This window comes from Paralichthys olivaceus, chromosome 3 (assembly GCF_024713975.1).
Source record: "Paralichthys olivaceus isolate ysfri-2021 chromosome 3, ASM2471397v2, whole genome shotgun sequence".
NCBI lineage: Eukaryota > Metazoa > Chordata > Actinopteri > Pleuronectiformes > Paralichthyidae > Paralichthys > Paralichthys olivaceus.
In genome coordinates, this window is record NC_091095.1 from 223370 (window position 1) to 242500 (window position 19131).

Sequence of the window (19131 nt, forward strand, 5' to 3'; positions counted from 1 at the left end):
AGTAAAAAGTGTCCGAGCCCTTCAGATCAAGTCTAAGTCGAACTTTACCTGAAGCTGCTGCCACGGGATTGGCTGAGTGGACAATCACACCACCAAGCAGGTGTTCCTAATAAAGTGCTCAGTGAGTGTGAAGCATTGTTAATGCTGCAGTCGAGGTCACCAGAGTTTAAACCTTTTCAGTAAATTGAGCTCTCGTTGTTTCGATCAGGTTTTCAACTTTATTCACATTCATCTCTTTACATGTAGTGTCAATAAAAACAAACACAGCAGAAAAAACTGTAACAGACGACCAACACCAAGTGCTTTTTACCCAGCAGTCCCCAGGGCGCACTGAAGAAGTCCAGGAGAAGAGACGGAGACGTCCAGCACAGCTCGAGGAGGAGGAGACCAAACACTGGAGCGAGGTCCATCGGGGACACAAACTCCGCAGGGACCAACATGTTGATGTGAGGTCACTGCCCCCTGCTGGTCACAATCATACAGCTACACTAATGTAATGTGAGCAGCAGGTGACTCTTGATACAGCAGCTGTTCATCATCGGATCAATATATCAATCTGATCAACTTCTGTCCACGTCTGTGTCCTGGAGACACAGAAGATGAAGATGTTGATGATGCAGATGATGACTGCCTGATGATACGATTCATTCTTATTATTATTATGGGCGGGGTGGGAGGGTGTTCTGAATATAGTGTGTGATTCATTTGTTGCAGATCAATTATTAATTATTGATCCAGGAGTTCACGTTAACTTCTAAACTCTGAGGGTGAAGAGTCATCATGAAAACAACATGACTGACAGACTGACTTCAGCCCCTCCCCCCGGCTCAAGGCAACAAGGAAACGATGGCCATCAAACATGAAGGCGTCCAAACAGATGAGGCAAAGTCGGCGAGGGGAGGAGGGGGGAAGGTCTGATCGTGTGGTGTCTCCGTCTCCCGGGGCTGATGACAAACAATCCTCTTTATTTCAGGTCCAGCACCATGCTCGCCGGGTTCTCCAGGTACTCCCTCCACAGGTTGGAGAAGCGACACATGGTGGCGCCGTCGATGATGCGATGATCTGCCGACCAGCTGACCTTCATGATGCGAGCTGGGACCACCTGACCGCCAGCATCGAACCGAGGAAGAACCTTAACAGAAACAGGAAGTAGGTTAGAACATAGTTATTGATCAGTTTGATATGATCCTTAATTAATAAAATTGTATGTTGTGGAGCACGCATCATTCTGTTGTCATGGTAACTGGGCTGATGAAGACCATGGTGAAGCTCAGGGACAGTTAGTGTGTCGTAACTGGACCAACCTGGATTTTTCCCAGAGCTCCGATGGCGACCTCTGGTGGAAGAATCACCGGTTTAGCGTACGTCCCCCCGATCTGACGGAGACAGACAGAGGTCAGAGGTGTCACTGCTGTGGCCTAATGTAACTGGTCGAATATCTGTACAGTCTCATTCAGTTTGTTTCTCAGATCTTAAAGTGCGACATCATCCACGGTGTGAAAACGTAAATTCTAAGCGTGGTTGATTTCCAGTGTAAATCTCATAGTAAGAACTGTCCAGCATCAACCCCAGTGAGCAATGATGTCACACACGGTGAGTTTATGTGCATGTGTGAAGTTTACCTTGTATTTGTTGGATTCTCTCGAGAGTCTATGAGACACGTTTTTAAAGACATTGAAGATAAGTCCAACATTTTGAACGCTCATTGTTCATCTGCTACAAGACACAAGATGTGACACACACACACACACACACACACACACACACACACACACACACACACACACACACACACACACACACACACACACAGTGTTCTCTGCAGAGGGCCACAAGCCGTAGTGCATCGATGTGGAGAGCATCAAAATAATCACATCACCATTGATTCTATTATCTCTTCATTGATCCTAAAAGATTTGAGCGGAAACACTGTAATGGTTGATTCTGTCCAACATCAACCAAACTCAGCAAAACTCCAAGATGCAGGCGCCGTATTTGTTGTGTCATAAAAACATGGAGGAAGCAGCAGCAGATGAATCTGTAACAAAACTGGTCAGAGCTCACAAATGCTAACATCTACTGGTGCCACACTGCGTGTTTAACAAACGGACGTCTGCGCTATACTTGTTGTGTTAAATATTAGTTGTGCGTTAGTTGCGTATTAGTTACGTAGCTGGACTCACTGATCCGATGTTGGACAGCGTGAAGGTTCCTCCACTCAGCTCATTGGTTCCCAGCTGGCCAACTGACCCCAGCGCCTGCAGACGGTTCAGTTCTTGCGCGATGTCGAACACACTGAGCAGCTGCACGTTCTTCACGTTTGGAACCAGCAGACCCTGACTTGTGTCCATTGCCAGCCCGATGTTATGAGACGCCTGAGGAACAGGAAACACCGTCATGACCGCCACCACCGCAGCAGATGATGAGGAGCCACAGAGCTCAGGCGAACCAGAAAGTTCATGTGTTACTGATCTACTGACTCGCACGCTACCTTGTAAGTGATGTTCTGGCAGCTGTCGTCCAAAGAAGCGTTCAGGATCGGAAAGTGTAGGAGACCCAGGGAGGCCGCCTGAGAGCCAATGAGAGCACAGCGTCAATGTGAGCAGCAGACATGAACCAATCAGCGTGCACCTCGTTATGTCCTGTGGTACCTTGATGAAGAAGGGCATGTAGCTGAGTTTGACCCCTCGACCTTCAGCCACTGATCTGAGTTCACGTCTCAACGCCACCAGGCGGGTCAGATCGACCTCGTCACAGTAACCAAAGTGAGGAATCATCAACGCCGCCGTCATCGTCTTCACCATCGCTTTGTGGAAACCTCCAGAAAAAGATATTGAGTTCAGCGACTGAAACTACTGACAATCTGAGCAGATGACAAAATAAATGATCTGGATTATCTAGATCTTTTCTAGTCTTGATGAGCTCAAGATTCAGTGTCTGCACTTCAGACTTTAAATCAGGATTAAAGTCATGAAGACAGTTTGGTTCAAACCTGAACCGTCTGGAGACAGGTCCAATTCACTGATGACCTCTGACCTTTCAGGGGTTCTGTGACGTCCTTCCCGGTAAAGACAGGTTTGGCTGTGGTGGGCGGGGGTTTAGTGGCAGCCAGAGTGCTCACGGGCCTGGCGGCGGCAACCTGGACCGGTCCTGGAGTCTGGATCTCATGAACTGGGGTCGGAGGTAAGATGGCTCCCGTCTGCTTTGCAAGGAAGTTTAGGATGTCTTCCTTCAGGATCCGTCCATCTTTACCTGTCCCCACCACCTCACTAAGCTTTATCTGAGAGGACAAGGTAAAACCAAGTCCAGGTTATAGTGAGGATAGCCTGAGGACGGACTAGAGACAACTGAGGACAGACTGAAGATGGACTGAGGACACACCAAGGACAGACTTGAGAAAGACTGAGGACAGACTCACGTTGTTCTCCATGGCGAGGCGTCTCACAGCGGGCGTGGCCTGGGTCTTGTGTCCTTTGATTTCCTGGTGGGTGTGTTCTTCTCGAGCCATAGCGGGCGTCTCGACCACGTCCTCCTCCTGGATCACCTCTGAACCACAACAGACCAGTGAGTCTGGATTTGAACCCGGGTCCAGACTAAAACCAGGACATGAGGTCGTCTCACCTGAACTGGACTCCGTCTCGATGTCCACCAGCGGTTTGCCCACTAACGCAGTGGCGTCCACATCGTAGTAGAGTCTCTTGATGACGCCGTCGTAGCGGCTGGTGATGGTGACGGACGCCTTGTCACTCTGAACCTCACAGATGCTGTCAAACTGAGAAACTTTATCGCCCTCCTTCACATACCTGACAGACAAGAACAGGTTCTGATGAAGATGATGTCACAGGGGCAGTATTATTGGTGGGGGGGTTCTCTCAGTACTTACCATTCCTTCACCGTCACCTCCATGATTCCCTCTCCGATGTCCGAAAGTTTGAACTGGACGACTGGTCCTCGATTTGCTGAGGAAAAAACACATATCAGACGACATCATCAGTAACTTTGGAAACGAGGTCTAAAAGTCCACTACCGGAAGTGGCTAAGCTAGCAGACGTAGCCACACGATGCTGTGCCCGAGGGTCTTTGAACGCACCTCGTAGGGAGACATCAGATACATTTTGAATAAAAACGATGAATTCATGAATTTGAACGTCGGGCTTGTGGACACTTGATGACATCACAGGAGCAGAATGGAGGCGTTTTTTTTGTTCACCCCCCCCCCCCCCCCCCCCCCCATCCCTTTCAGCATTTGTTTAGTTATATCATCATTGTGTTATTCAACAACATTATTACATATCACATGTTTTCATAATATTGTGTTTGGCAGTGTGTCTCTGATTGGACATTGTCTCTGGACAGTGTTGTCTCTGGTTGGACATTGTCTCTGGACAGTGGTGTCTCTGATTGGACATTGTCTCTGGACAGAGGTGTCTCTGATTGGACAGTGTCTCTGGACAGAGGTGTCTCTGATTGGACAATGTCTCTGGACAGTGGTGTCTCTGGTTGGACATTGTCTCTGGACAGTGGTGTCTCTGATTGGACATTGTCTCTGGACAGTGGTGTCTCTGATTGGACAGTGTACAGGTGAGGGACAGAGGTGAGTGCTGCCACTTCTTCAGTGAATAAAGTTTTGTTGCCGTGTTTGAATTACAGTCTGTCAACTTCCTGATTCCTGAAAACCTGAATGTGGTTCGATGTGATGGGAGCACAGGAAGTTCAGACTTTCACAATAAAAGCACAGACGAGTTTAGAGGACCCGGTCTGGACCTGGACCCGGTCTGGACCTGGACCCGGTCTGGACCTGGACCCGGTCTGGACTCACCCACAGTCGCGTGCAGCGTCCTGCAGCTGAACGTCCACTCATCTCTGTCACGTGTGACCGCGAGCGGCGGCAGGACGCGCTGTGACCTGAGGCTCTGCAGCCGGAAACACCTGCCGCGGTACTGATGAGTCAGCTGACCGGAAGACAATCACATCAAAACTTTATTAACACACAGATAGAGTCAGATACAACACTGACGTCACTGATTACATATGCTGCGTTCCCGACAACTTGGATATTCCGACCTCCAAGCGTCCCGGTGCGCGGTGAAGACGCCGCTGCTCCGTGAAACGGGGGTAGATGAAGTTTGCCCGAGTTCACAAGTTCGAACTCTGTGAGGCGTCCACTCTTTCGAGTAGGAGGTCGGAATATCCGAGTTCTCTGGAACGCAGCTCTAAAGCTCGGTCACAGTTCCGGTTGAGTTTCTCCTGCAGCTGTTAGCCTTTAGCTGCTAGCCTTTAGCTGCTGTTTGACCCTCGTGTTGTTGTTTACTGTTGTCTGTCTCTTGTTGTGTTTGTATTGTTTCTCGCTGTTGTTTAGACCCCGCCTTGAATCAATGACGTTTGATTTCATCTCCAACTCCACTATGCTATCTGAAGCTAACAACCAGCCGGTGTGTTAGCATGTACTTTTAGTTTGTATTTCAATACGTTAGCATCGGAGTTAGCACGGCAGCTAACAGGCTAAGCTAAAGAGCTAACGGTGAGGACAAGACTTTAGCATCTGGAGCGTTTACACGTGTAATTTCCTCACCAGCCGTCTGAGCGCACTGAACGAGCCTCTGGTCACTGCCGCCATCTTTCCTCTCTGCTCACGTCACAGCCACACGCCCCAGTCAGAGACCAATCAGCGCACAGACTTCTTCTTCTATTACGTCAACAGTACACATGACGCAACGCTGCCCCCGGGCGGTGAGTGGAGGAACAACTGCAACAACCTTTCAACTTTTTAAAATGTATTGACTTAAAGCAACAATTTAAAACACACAAAATAAAAACACTAAATACAACTAAAATGTATATGATTCAATGAAAATAAAATGTATTTATTGTAAGAAGACTACATCCATGCTTTTATATAATTTACATAATTCATTTACAAATTGATTAAATTAATTCAATCATTTTGATTTGACTTCAGTGTCATGAACACATTTTCTGATCTTGATCTCAACCATAAAGAAATAAAAAAAGAAATCTATATATACACTTATTATATAAATGATAATGACTTGTGAGCGCGCATGTCAAGTGGGCGTTGTCAATGTGGTGGGTGGGGCCTCAGATGAGATGATAGACAGTGAACTTTGTCAGTTGTTGTTCAGAAAGTTTTTTCTGCAGCGGGAAAGTGAAGGTAAGAGAATCATGTTCAATAATCAACAGTTTTAATTAGATGTGCAACTTTTAACCATGGAAAATCATTTATAATATTTGAACGTGATGAAAGTGTTTGTCTGCTCTTTTTTTATCTTTACATTAAATCTTTAATGTAAAAATAATTTTCACATTAACTCTTGGTCTTAGAAATGTTCCTGCTGCTGAGCTCACTCCAACCACCTTATCTTTTATTTGAATACTAAGAGTTCATTGGTCCCTGACATCAGAACTGTCCCATGATCTGTGATATCATCAGCCATCCAGTAAATGTCCTTACGTAAGGAGCACTAATCTTACCTTCTCCGGTCTTACACAGTTTGTCCTGAATGTGGCGCTGTTCAGATTCGCTGTTGCATTGTCAGGGTTGATCTCTGACCTCTTGTCCATTCAACCTACGTGTATGTGTGTGTGTGTGTGTGTATGTGTGTGTGTGTGTGTGTGTGTGTGTGTGTGTGTGTGTGTGTGTGTTTGTGTGTGTGTGCGTGTGTGTTTGTTATCAGCACAACAACAGACTGACTAATCAGAGTCTAACAGCCTGAACTTAAACGACTGTGACACAAAATCCTGACATAGACGTTTTAGACATGGTCCATGTATTAAGTTAAATGTTAAAGGTTCAGTGTGTAGAATTTAGTGACATCTAGAGGTGAAGTTGCATGTTGAAGCAGAATACTCCTCATCTCACCCTCCCCTTCCCAACATGAGCGAGGACCTGTGGTGAACTTCAGTTGTCATGAAAACTCAAAAGGTTTTAGTTTGTCCAGTTTGGACGAAAGTAAAAAACATGTCGGCCTCCACAGAGAGCACCCCTCCCTCTCCATGTAAATATAAAGTATTTAAATATAAAAATCCATTCTATGGTAAAGAAAACTACAATTCATACAATTTAGATGAAAACATCACAAGGATTATTTTATATTCAATTTCTGCCAAAAATCTCTTTTATCTAAATCTTTAAATGTGACTCATGACAGAGGATTGAGTTCATTTAAAGGTTCAGTCATTTTAAATACAGTTGTGATAATAAAGTGAATCCAGCTGTTCAGTCATATGATTTGAGTGAACTTCCTGTGTCATCACTGATCAATCAGTTTCTGTCAGTCGGAACTTCATTCACGATCAGTGGGTCTGAATTAAAGGAGGTTTTAAAGACTGTGAATCCCATGATGCTTTGCAAAGGTCCTCAGGAATGAACTTATCATTACTGAAACAGGTAACGTGTAAAACAACGTCATCCAGAGCTCATAAGATCATATGCTTGATGCTGCTGTTTCCATAGAAACCAGTGACCTGTCCTCACCACCGTCTCATAAATAACAAACCCCTTTCCATGACAACCAGTCTGTGGTCTTTACTGTTTCCATAGAAACCAAAAAATGCTCGCTGTTCTCATAGCAACCAACTCATTCTCTCTGCTATTGCCATAGTAACTAGCTCAACCTCCATTACATTGGATTCAATTTATTTTATTTGTGTAAATCACAGCAGACTTGGGGTGGGGGTGGGGGGTGCAATTTCATCTCTGTCAAACTTGTTAAGATGTAATGATGCTAATGATATATATTTTGTATTATATTATTAATTTGATTCATTGCATATCAACTTGTTTCCACAGTAACCATCATCTCTATTGTTGTTTTAAAGAATGATCAGCATGTATTTACTCTTCAGATCTGGTCGCCATCTTTGTCCATCAGAATCATCACCCACTGTCTCAACAGCGCCTCCTGCAGCTACCCCTTCAGTGCGACCATGGATAGCACCCCAAGGAGGTGGATTCTGAAGCCTCTGTCACCCCTGCTGCAACCCTCAGACCTGCGGACCATTGCCAGCCCAATCCGAGGTGACGCCCCTGACCTGAACAGTGCAGTCTTCAGCTCAGAAAGTAGCTCTGTCACAAGCAACCATTTGGTGGTCTGCGCTTCCCAGCAGGACGATGGGCCCCCAGACAGAGGGAGCATCAGTGACGAGTGGCAACCCAGTGGCCCCAGCAGCCCCAGCAGTGGTTCAGGCTCTCCCAGCAGCAGTTCAGGCTCTCACTGTGGCTTCTACTCCTTTGTGGAGGATCCATCGAGTCAAGAAGCAGAGCTTAACGAAGCCTGGATGGTTTCACCACAGCGGCAGGCTCAGCTGCTCACCTTGAGGGAGGAGAAAGGATTCAAACTACAGACCTACACCAGCAGCAGGAAGCCAGAGAGCCTATTCTCAGAGAGCATAGAGGAATCACAGTACAAAGTGGATCCAGAGAATGTCCTCAAAGTGGTGGGGGAGGAAGAGGAGAGGCAGCTCCGCAAGGAGATCATTCACAGCCAAGCACAAAAGAAGAACCCAATTTTCAAAGATCAGCTGCATGTTCTGGAGAATCTGGATCTGAACAGATCCACAAACCAACTGATAGAAGGTTTCAGTGTGAACTATAGTCCTGTCAGCACCAGAACAGAACCTCCTAAACCAGCTGAATCTGAGACAGTCGACAAGGAGCAGATCAACTTTGGTGCTGTGCGACAACAGTTCCTGAAGATGGAGCACAACCTTAATCCTCTGAAGTTCTCAGCAATACATCTGAACTCATCTTTTCAGCAGGATCCTGATGTGTTCTTGTCTAGACAGGTGGAGACATTTGACAGCATGGAGGTGAGTGACAGTGCAGATCAGTTTAAACCATCAGACGCAGATAAGACCTACCCAGAGAGGAAGGTCACAGGGTGCCCGATTGAGGAAAGTCTGAGCAGGAAGAGCAGTGTGTTTGATGACCTGGACTCTGGCCTGGAGGAGCTGTTGGTGGAGGTGGGTGGCGGATACACCAGTGACAAAGTCATGTTCAATGACGACACTCAGCATGAAAACATCGGCTGCAAGTCCACACCTGAGTCCGAGACTCCAATTGAAAGGGAAATCCGATTAGTTCAGGAACGCGAGGAGAACCTGAGGCGTTCTCGCGGCCTGAAGCACACTGACAGCAAGAAAGAGATCGTCGAAATCAAAACCAAACGTTTACAGTCATCGCTCACACCCATCAAAGTTAAAGAAAAGACTTGTTTGAGCTTCATCACTCCGCAAGACTTTCAGAAGGAGATCGAGACTAGTGAAGAACCTCAGCAGCAGGAAGGGATCCTGGGACAACACAACCAAGATGTTCCACAGCAGCTTGAGGAGGTAAAGTGCAAGATTGACCAACAAGACAAAAGACCTCTGTCTGTGTCTGGAGAGACAGATGTCTTCTTGTCTCCCTGCTGTCCTCATAGACACCCTGAAGAAACCGAGTTGTCCATAAGTCAAATTAATTCAGTTTTCACCTCCTTCACTGTGAGGGACTTGATTGTCCAGGGGTCAAGACATTTGGACAAGGATCCAACTACTCCATCACACTCCTCCTCCCCAGCACTGACACCTCAGCATAAACTGGCCTGGACCATGCCTCAATCCTGGAGGGAAAACCTGGAGTCCACTGGCCTGCAGTCCAGAGAACAAGGAGCTCCAGATTTCATAGAGAAGGAGATCCAGGAGGCCCTGAGACGGGAACAGGAGCTGAGGGAGTCCAGGAAGAAACCCAGTCATCAGCTCTTCTCTCCAACTCCTCTAGTGGAACAGGCAACCAAGATGGCCGTCAGTCAGTTCTACCCACCTGCAAATACAGGTATGTGGTTCTTATCTAGGTTGGATTACAAAACAGGAAAACTAATCTAGTTCCACAGGAGAGGAGCCTGAAGGTTCTACCCCCTGTTCTACTCTTACAGACTCTAGAACCACAAGAGAACCTTCAATCATCCAGCCTAGAGCGAACAATTGCATGGAATAGTTTCTCAGCAGGTACAGGATGTTTCTAATTTTCAAAATAAAGCTCAGGGGAAAAAGGCTGTCAGTTGCTTGTTTTTGGTGTAAACAGTTGCTTTTGAGTAATTTGATCACTTGGGACTTGGGACTAAGTTAACATTTATGTGCTGACCCAGAATCGTGAACACTTCTCACAACTTTATTGCTGTAGTTAATTTGTGCTGAATTCTAACTGTAGCACCTCCTGCCTGAAGATCCCTTATACAACAAGTAGAAGGAAACCTTACACCCAAATGTCTGCAATGCATATACATATATAAAGCTACAGCCAGAAGCTGGTTCGCTTAGTTTATCATAAAGATGTGAAACAAACAGATCACCTGCTTCTATCCACAGCAAACACAAACATTACTGAGGATTTGGTTTCTGGTCTGGTGTGTGAGATAATGAGTAACTTAACGAGGGCACGATCAAAATCCAGCAGAGGTCAGCTTCACTTTGACTGATGATTAACTGGACCAGAGCAACAACCTTCAAACAGGAAACCACAGAAAAACGAAGTAACATAACGTGAGTCCGAGGTTTCGACAAAGGATTTGATCAAAGATGAGCTGGTGAATAAATATTTAAGTGTTTGTCTTCAGTTCATTTGACTATAAACGTGATGCTTTCACCTGATGACGTTATCCAGTATGAGGATTAAAGATGAAGAGAGAGAGGGAGAGAGACAGACAGAAAGTCCTGAACGTTGTGAACATCCTGAATGTGCTGAACACATTTTCTCCATTGTTGTATTATCTTATCTCATCCTGAACATCCTGCATGTTGACATGTTCATATTTTCACATATTCTCATGGGGGACAAGTTATCCATTAGTAAAATGTGAATGGAATTGATGCTGCTGTTACTTTGACTTTTTGCATCTGAAGGACGAAGGTCAAACGTAACCAAACCGAAAGTTCCACACGACAGCAGGGGTGATCACTGATGATGTCACTCATGATGTCATCTTCCTTCCTGTTGTGTTTCAGATAAACCCGTCAGTCTGTGCTCTTCCTCAGCTTGTCCCCCTGTGCGTCTGTCCTCCATCTCCTTTATCACTGCCCAGCCCTGGACCTCCTCGCCCCCTGCTCCCCGCTCCTTCACCTCCTCCCCTGTGGTGGCCCCATCAGGACCCCTTCCTCTCAGGGGCCTCACAGGTACCCTGCTGCAGAACTTTGAGGACAGACGAGTCAAGCTGAAGCTGGAGGAGAGCTCAGTGAGTTCATAACAAGGCTTTTATTTTGGAGATTCTTTATCCTGTCAGTGATATTTCAGAATAAAGCCCTGGTCTCTATAGAACTTTTTTTTTTAAATTTTTTTTAGGTATATATATTATTTTATGCCTTTAATGGACAGTTGAAGAGAGGCAGGAAACAGGGGGAGGGACATGAAGTCGATCAAAAGCTGCAGATTTTAATGTGAAATGTTTTTGTTCGGCTCAATCACTGAATTATTCTCTTGCTTTGATGACGAGGAATGAATCTTCCTGTTTTCGTGTCAGTACGCAGGAATCCAGCCGATTGATGACGTGAACAATGAGGTACGATCACGGCACTTTTACTCTCTTTTACTGTGACGTTGTGATGTCTGTGGCGTTCTTATGTTTCCCCCCTGATTCTTGTCTGTTAAGCTAAGCTAACTGTTTCTTCCTGCTTGCTGTCTTTATGCTAAGCTACCCCATGGTCTCTAACATTAATGATAAATTAAGTTGTGTTTCCCATGCACTCCTGTCTTTATGCTAAGCTAAGCTAGCTGTAACCTTTCTCTAAATGTTGAACTGGTCCTTTAAATTCAAACGTCTTCTTCTTCTTCTTGGAGACACATGGCTCAGAAAATAAATAAATCAGGCTAAGGCTATACATTCAAAAATTCAAACATATTTTCTGTCTGTGTCATTATCAAAATGTGACTCCTCAACCTAATTTGTCTGTCTCTTTATCTCTGTCTCCTTGTATCTTTGACTCATTGACTCTTTGTGTCTTTATGTCTGTCCTCAGGTCGTTGAGTCGACTCGTGTCATTCGACATAAAAACCAACGAGCTCTGCGATGGGAGGCTGGAGTCTTTACCAACCAGAAGGACCAGCAAGACTAGATCCAGGACCAGGATCTGAAGTGGGACTTTCAAATGCTTTACAACTGGAGCTGTGTCTCAATTTAGGGGCCGCATCCTTTGCCGGCTGCATTCGTAGACTGATTGCATCACACAGTGCAACTAGACTGTCCCGATTCGAAGGCTCCTCCAAAATGTGTCCGTCCCCCTGGCCCAACCTATCCCAGGAATCATAGCACGCCAGTTAACTGTTATTTAAAGAGATGATGGCAGAAAAAAGAAACGCGCCCATGGCAGGATGATTTATTGTTAAATTTAAGTTCTCAACAGCTAAAGGTGCACATGTTAAAAAAACATATTTTCTAAATTTTGAATCAGCCGAACAACCTTTTTCGTCCGTAGCTTTGTTGCTAGGCAATGGTTGTAACTGCGGGACAAGCTTGAGACGAAATAGAAAGAGCAGAACATCTCACTTCGGTTCGACCCACGCAGTTTACACAGGACATAAGTGTTGACCTGGTCCTCCACAGGACGTAAGTGTGGACATGGTCCTCCACAGGACGTAAGTGTTGATCTGGTCCTCCACAGGACGTAAGTGTAGACATGGTCCTCCACAGGACGTAAGTGTAGACATGGTCCTCCACAGGACGTAAGTGTTGATCTGGTCCTCCACAGGACGTAAGTGTAGACATGGTCCTCCACAGGACGTAAGTGTGGACCTAATCCACCACAGGACGTAAGTGTAGACATGGTCCTCCACAGGACATAAGTGTGGACCTAGTCCACCACAGGACGTAAGTGTGGACCTGGTCCTCCACAGGACGTAAGTGTGGACCTAGTCCACCACAGGACGTAAGTGTGGACCTGGTCCTCCACAGGACGTAAGTGTGGACCTGGTCCACCACAGGACATAAGTGTGGACCTGGTCCTCCACAGGACGTAAGTGTGGACCTGGTCCTCCACAGGATGCAGCTGCTGAATTGAGACACAGCTCACAACACTCCAACAGGAGAGGCTGCTCCTGATTGGTCCTTTAAGATGATCTCCTGTCCTCATTCAATCAGCTGTCACATGATGAGACAACATGTTTTGTGTTGAAAAAATTAAAAACTGAAGGAATATAATAAAACTGAAAGAAGCTTTACCTGTCTGTCTGTATCTGTCTGTCTCTACCTGTCTGTCTCTACCTGTCTGTATCTGTCTGTCTCTACCTGTCTGTCTCTACCTGTCTGTATCTGTCTGTCTCTACCTGTCTGTCTCTACCTGTCTGTATCTGTCTGTCTCTACCTGTCTGTAACTTCGTATGTCGGACGCCCTCTCCTCTGTCTCCGTCCTCTCATCTGTCTCCGCCCTCTCATCTGTCTCCGCCCTCTCATCTGTCTCTGTCCTCTCATCTGTCTCCGCCCTCTCATCTGTCTCTGTCCTCTCATCTGTCTCCGCCCTCTCCTCTGTCTCTGTCCTCTCACCTGTCTCTGTCCTCTCATCTGTCTCTGTCCTCTCACCTGTCTCCGCCCTCTCCTCTGTCCTCTCACCTGTTCCTGCCCTCTCACCTGTCTCTGTCCTCTCCTCTGTCCTCTCATCTGTCTCCGCCCTCTCATCTGTCTCTGTCCTCTCATCTGTCTCTGTCCTCTCACCTGTCAGTTAACTTCGTTCATCATTCTTTCCTCAACGTCTGTAATCTTCAGTGAAAACAGAAAACAGAGACGTAGAGTCCGACCTGACGTCTGTTACCGAGCAGCTGCCGGAAGATCACGTTGGCAGATCGAGACTCACTCAGACCGAGTGGAACTCACCGTATGTGAAGAAGCTGACTGAAATCTCCCACAATCCCCGGAAGGTCTCGCAGGTCTTTCATCTCTCAGCTCTCATTGGTCGGTTAACCCAGATGCTCCAGGACAAACCTGTGGAGGAAGAAGACCAATAATAAACTGGAAGTACAACGTGAGAAATATGTTATGATTTGATTCTGTGCAAATTAAATGTGATAACAATAAAAAACGTTCCGTTAAACGTTCAAACTGCATAATACATGAAAAACGTTTCTGTAGTCAGAACTGACTTGAAGCAAAGAAACAAGTAATAAAAGAAAATGTCAACAATTCATTTTGGTGGGGCTTGTTTTAGAACAATAAAGTTTCATTTGAACAACAGTATTTAAATAAACATGATACAATATTCTGCCGAACGTTATTCTGAACACTGAATTATTTCATTTTGAAGGACTCCATGTCGAAGAAGTAGGATTTTTTTATTGTTCATCAGACGAGCATGCAGCATCCATCCTCCGTTTATTTTTCAGAGCGGCACATTTTTCCCGTCACAACATTTACAGAAACAGGTTTTTTACATTCAGTTTCTTTTCAGTTTTCAGGAATTTAAAAAGAGATGATGAGGATATCGAGCCGTCGACGTGCAACAACACAAACACAGTAACTACACAGACACAATCATCAGCCTCAGATTTACAGATACACACTCGTTTAGTTTCAGGTCACTGTGGGATTTTCTAATATTACATCCAAACATATGACTTTTATTCTGAAAGGTTTGACTTCGTGCTCATTTTGAACAAATTACAACTTTAGGTGTAAACGTTTTTTCATAAACGTCAATACAAGTTATTAACTTGGTTTTATGATTTATTCACAAATGCCTATTTAAGATACTGTATATTAGTAACAAACACAGGAAACTTTAAAATCATGGAATGTATCTTTAAATTCTGAATATCATTATCTAGATAACTATTTAATCTCATGTTAATACAAACATTCACACAGATGCGCAGCCTCGACCAATCACAGAGCAGCACCAAACAAACCAACATGCTGAGAATCACTATAGCCATCACAACGCAACACACTCATCCAGGTAATATGCAGTCAGTGTAAGATCTCATGCGACTGACACGCCACCGCCACGACATCCTGACGTCATGAAAGCGGTGGGCGGAGTCGTGATGGTCTGAACACAGGAAACAATCACAGGGTCTTCACTGCACGTTTCAGGTTTGTGCTTCCTCATAAATACTTTCTTTGACTTCAGGTAATTAAAAAACAAGTTGCCCTGGGAACTTTCCAGCTTCCTGCTCGGAGACTGTGGTCGGTCGCCTCACCGGATTAGACGTCAGATAAATTCACAGCTCTGTCGTCAGGAAGACATTTTACTGGATCCACTTCTGACGAGACGGGTTTCACTTTGCTTATGCCAACGTTAAGTGGGGGGGTTTCATGTTAGTGAAAGTATACAAGTCGCAACAACCTCACCTTCATTCCACAACCTCACTCTCATCCCACAACCTCAACTGAACTTGTATTCTGTGTGACGTGATTGAACTAAATGTGTCATATTATAACTTTAACAGTGCCTCTGGCGGACAACACTGGACAAAAATCCGGATTGATGGACACACTTGAGCCTCCGAGCATCAGAACTGAACATGTCGGCACTGAGCAGGTTCTTCGCTGTTAGTGAGCAGTTTTAAAATAAGGCTTTAATTTTAAAAAGGGTAAGAGACTAATCCTTGAACCTCCGTCCCTGCAAACTCTTATAATAGTTTTCCTGGTCACCCTGGTTACGAATCTCTCGATCCAACAGGACTAGAGCCGTCTTGCGTCTCATGGCGATCTTAGCATCCACCGTCATGTCCTCCTGGGAGTGAGAAGGGGGCAGGGCAGGGTCAGGGTTGATAGTGGCGCACCGTGAGGTGGATCGGTGTGGCCGGAAGCTGCTGTTGTGTGCTACCGAGTCTCCTCGGTTCAGGCAGTTGAGGTCGTAGGAGTCCCGCGAGTCGCCCCCATTTGGTGCCCCCGCCAACTCCCACGGGTTACCATTACCTGTGAGGGAAGGGGCCTGAGGAGGGGGCAGGGCCTGGACAACAGGATGGTGGGGGGCATGGGCATCCACCGTGATGATACCCAACCCCTCCCTCTGCTGCTCATAGGGGGGGCGGTAGTGCGGTGAGTTGGTTGTGGAGGAGGCACCGGAGCAGGTGGAGGTGGTCTCAGAGGACTTTTCCCCAGAGGAGGAGGGGAGGAGTCCCTGCTGCTTTGACATGGCGATGACCTGCATGAGTCGTGGCTGGTTAGCAGCACCACGGGCCGACCCATCCCCACTTGTCTTCTCCCGGATGGCGAGCCACTTGGCACGAGTCAGGGCGCTCTTTGGCGACACTGGTGGGGGTCCTGCTTCAGGAATCTGTGGTGGTCTGGGAGTTGCCACAGCTTTGGCGCCCCCTTGAGGTGGAGTAGGGTTGTGACTGGAAGCTGACCTCACAGACTGCACCGCAGGTTGGTAGATAGGGACCTGAGACCCCCCATCGTCAGTCCCCACAGAGCCCACATCTGAGCCATCCTCGCTGGCCTCCCGCTCCGCCTCATCCCGAATGCTCAGGCCTCTCATCTCCATCGACTTCTGCTTCCACTCCGACACCAGCTGCTGTGAACGCATTGGGTCCATGGGAACCTGCACGGCCTTCAGACGCCGCTGCACCGGCTGCACTGGTTGAACTGGCTGAACCGGGTCTTCTGGTCTCTCGTTGGCCCCTAGGACCCCGTTAATACTCATGCTGGCCCTCGGCAGCGTATGACTGAAGGTCAACATGTTCTCTTTCCCCATCGGGCTCCGAGGAGCCAGAAGCTCCACGTCCACACTGGCCCTCTTCAGGCTCCCCATGGAGGTCTTCTCCCTCTGCAGGGGCCCGAGGCCCTCCAGCCGGTCTATGGGGGGTGGACCGGCCGCAATCTCATCATTACTTTCTGAGGCGGAGGCGGGTCCCTTGTTATAGACGGACTCGTGTCCTCGCTCTGTCAGCGCTCGAAGAGGGTCTTCTTTTGGAGGAGGGGGAGGCGGGGTTGGAGTGTTGTCATCAGACGACTTGAAGTTAGCCACAGCGTGAAACGCCTGAAGGACGAAAATAAAACAGTGTCTGAAGGATGAAGAAAAGTCAAACTAGAAAACATTGGTGGAAAGTAACTATGTACATTTACTCAAGTACTATTACTACTACACTTTTTACTTTCATTTTTACAGCGTATACACTGTAAAAATTATAATCTACAAATCTGTTGAAACTTTTGATTTCAACAAATTTCAACCTTTTTTATTTTGTTTCCTAAAAGTTTTCTTTTGAAAACATTAAAGCAAAAACACAAAAACACACAAATGAAAACACACACACAATGGATTTTTATTTGTGGGTGCTTGTGTAACGTGTGGTTGTCGATACTGTGAAGGTTTGCGTGTTTGACGTGTACTGTGTCCGTGTCACTGACAACAGACGTGTGTCATGAACAGGAAATCATCTCACCAGGTAGGTGGCGATGAAGGCTCCGATGAGGAAGCCGACGTAGACGTCGATGGGATGACTGCGATGCTGAGTGATCTGTGTCAGACCCGATATCGCTGCACTGATGGCGAAGGCAAAGACGAGGACGGGTTTGAGCAGCTTCGTGCTGTCGGAGATGGTCGAGTTAAAATACATCTGACAGAGAGAGAGAGAGAGAGAGAGACTGATCACAGATCCATAACTCATCAATTCTCTCATCATAATCATATTTGATGATCAAGTCTCATATTTATGTTTCCAAATGCATTATTATCATTGTTGATTATTGATTGTAGTGTTGATTGTTGTTCATCAAAGTTTTAATGAATGATTATTGTGCATATTATTGATTATGAAGATGTTCACATCAAAGGTCTTTTGTGTGAAAGTTTGTCAATGATCAAACTTTACTCACTGACACATAAACAGCAGCAAAGGCAGAAAGAGTTGCATGCTGGGAAGGAAACGTCTTCCTGTTGGAGAGAGAGAGAGAGAGAGAGAGAGAGAGAGAGAGATTGTTTTGATTTTTAAAAGGTAACTTTATTCTATCAATCTTTCAAAAGGACATTTCAACAAACAGTTCAATAAATAAATAAATCCTCCACGACGTCACCATGAGTCCAGATCCTTCATTCTTTGTACTAATTCAAGTCAGTGGACTTTTACTGCATCCAAACAGAGGCTCAGAACACTTCACTGGAGAAGAGCCTGATTCAGTCGGAGCTTCGTTCCTCTGCCATTGCAGCACTAAATCAAATAATAATAATAATAAATAATAATAATAGTTAATACTATATAAAAATATAATACTAATAAACAAATAAACGGTGACTGTACATGTTTTATGTTTCATGCTCGGTGGGTCGCCTCGGTCGCTGAAATGTGTCCTTTAGTGTTGATTGCACTGAAATGACCGAGGCAGCATCGCTGCTGCTTCCTCCTCCGAACACTGAAAGTTTCAGCCAAACCAACATTTATTGTCAGTAAACTCGCAATCTAACAGTACAGAACCTGGATCTTAGCTATGAAACCTGGGCTGAACCCAAAAGCTCTGAGCTTGTGTCACAGATTCTGGTATTCAACCTGGTCAAAAGCCTTTTCCTGGTCTATGGAAAGATACACTTGTCACCTCTTGCAGTCTAGAAGCTAAGACCTTGGAGAGGACTGTATAGGCCCCACACGGCAGAGGTACAGGTCTCCAGTTCTTTAGGTCCTGCAGCAGTAATAACTGCCATTCTGAAGCTCATTGGGAGCTGCCCTGTACCCGGACTGTCCTGAAAAACAAGTTCATTTAGAAAGCGTTCAGTATCTAGAGCTGCGTTGGAGTCAGCAGCCACCAGTGAAAACAGGACCAGTGAAAAAACATCTGATCTTGATTTGGTCCATGTCCCATCCACCACCATGGAGGAGGAGAGGTTTAAGACTGCAGCCAGCCTCCAGGCGCTGATCCAGACGACTTGGCTTCAGCTTAAGGAGCCGTCATGTCATCCATCTTTATTTATAGATCATGAGACAGGCAGAGAGAGAGAGACTGACCTGGCGGCCATGATGGCGTGCTGGTCGTGTCCCGAGCAGATGTCTTTGGTGATGTACGGGTTCTTGTCACATGACACTCCGGCCTGAGTGTAGTTGGGTTTACAAACAGTAAGGAAGAAGGGGGCGTGGTAACCTGTCGACAACTGGATGACGTCAGTGACCAGAGCGGTTGCACATAGACCAAACACATGCACACCTGGAGAGAG

General features: G+C 46.2%; 3 protein-coding genes across 7 annotated transcripts in view; 1 reads left to right on the forward strand and 2 right to left on the reverse strand.

Annotated features, from left to right (window-relative positions):
- Window positions 1-195: 195 nt before the first annotated feature.
- Window positions 196-5711, reverse strand: dbt (dihydrolipoamide branched chain transacylase E2). Of its 2 annotated transcripts, XR_011240113.1 has the most exons (12): window positions 5573-5711; window positions 4820-4952; window positions 3884-3959; window positions 3622-3803; window positions 3419-3546; window positions 3037-3280; window positions 2652-2818; window positions 2492-2569; window positions 2184-2375; window positions 1623-1650; window positions 1305-1376; window positions 196-1132 (listed from the first exon to the last, which is right to left on the reverse strand). XR_011240113.1 is itself a non-coding variant. In XM_069519580.1 (11 exons), exons 1-11 carry the CDS (start codon window positions 5615-5617, stop codon window positions 965-967), a joined length of 1485 nt encoding a protein of 494 aa, XP_069375681.1. In that variant the 5' UTR covers window positions 5618-5711; the 3' UTR covers window positions 196-964. The 2 variants fall into 2 exon arrangements, 1 of the variants encoding a protein (XP_069375681.1); XM_069519580.1 differs by lacking the exon at window positions 1623-1650.
- misp (mitotic spindle positioning) lies at window positions 5583-13207 on the forward strand. 3 transcript variants are annotated; one of them, XM_069519517.1, is made up of 5 exons: window positions 5583-5730; window positions 7867-9832; window positions 11002-11228; window positions 11514-11552; window positions 12010-13207. In XM_069519517.1, exons 1-5 carry the CDS (start codon window positions 5707-5709, stop codon window positions 12103-12105), a joined length of 2352 nt encoding a protein of 783 aa, XP_069375618.1. In that variant the 5' UTR covers window positions 5583-5706; the 3' UTR covers window positions 12106-13207. The 3 variants fall into 3 exon arrangements, with proteins under 3 accessions (XP_069375618.1, XP_069375632.1, XP_069375623.1); XM_069519531.1 differs by having other exon boundaries at window positions 5611-5730; window positions 7917-9832; XM_069519522.1 differs by lacking the exon at window positions 5583-5730 and adding an exon at window positions 6036-6172.
- A 1087-nt stretch (window positions 13208-14294) lies between these two features.
- Window positions 14295-19131, reverse strand: part of plppr3b (phospholipid phosphatase related 3b) — an 8866-nt gene continuing 4029 nt past the window's right edge. Inside the window, exons 5-8 of one of the 2 annotated variants that reach the window (XM_069519458.1) lie at window positions 18926-19121; window positions 17805-17862; window positions 17372-17545; window positions 14295-16965 (exon numbers count right to left, since the gene is read on the reverse strand). In XM_069519458.1, coding sequence (XP_069375559.1) covers window positions 15580-16965; window positions 17372-17545; window positions 17805-17862; window positions 18926-19121 — 1814 coding nt within the window. In that variant the 3' untranslated portion in view covers window positions 14295-15579. Of the gene's footprint in view, window positions 16966-17371; window positions 17546-17804; window positions 17863-18925 lie in introns of both variants that reach the window. The other variant, XM_069519453.1, reaches the window with a different exon arrangement.

Bases quoted from the DNA above. Each gene is read 5' to 3' on its own strand.
- dbt (XM_069519580.1), bottom strand. From the start codon at position 5,617: ATGGCGGCAGTGACCAGAGGCTCGTTCAGTGCGCTCAGACGGCTG. The intron at 3,281-3,418 runs GTGAGTCTGTCC...TTGTCCTCTCAG, and splicing joins GCCTCGCCATGGAGAACAAC to ATAAAGCTTAGTGAGGTGGT. The intron at 2,376-2,491 runs GTAGCGTGCGAG...CCTGTTCCTCAG, and splicing joins GCCAGAACATCACTTACAAG to GCGTCTCATAACATCGGGCT.
- misp (XM_069519517.1), top strand. From the start codon at position 5,707: ATGACGCAACGCTGCCCCCGGGCG. The intron at 9,833-11,001 runs GTATGTGGTTCT...GTTGTGTTTCAG, and splicing joins CTACCCACCTGCAAATACAG to ATAAACCCGTCAGTCTGTGC. The intron at 11,553-12,009 runs GTACGATCACGG...GTCTGTCCTCAG, and splicing joins TTGATGACGTGAACAATGAG to GTCGTTGAGTCGACTCGTGT.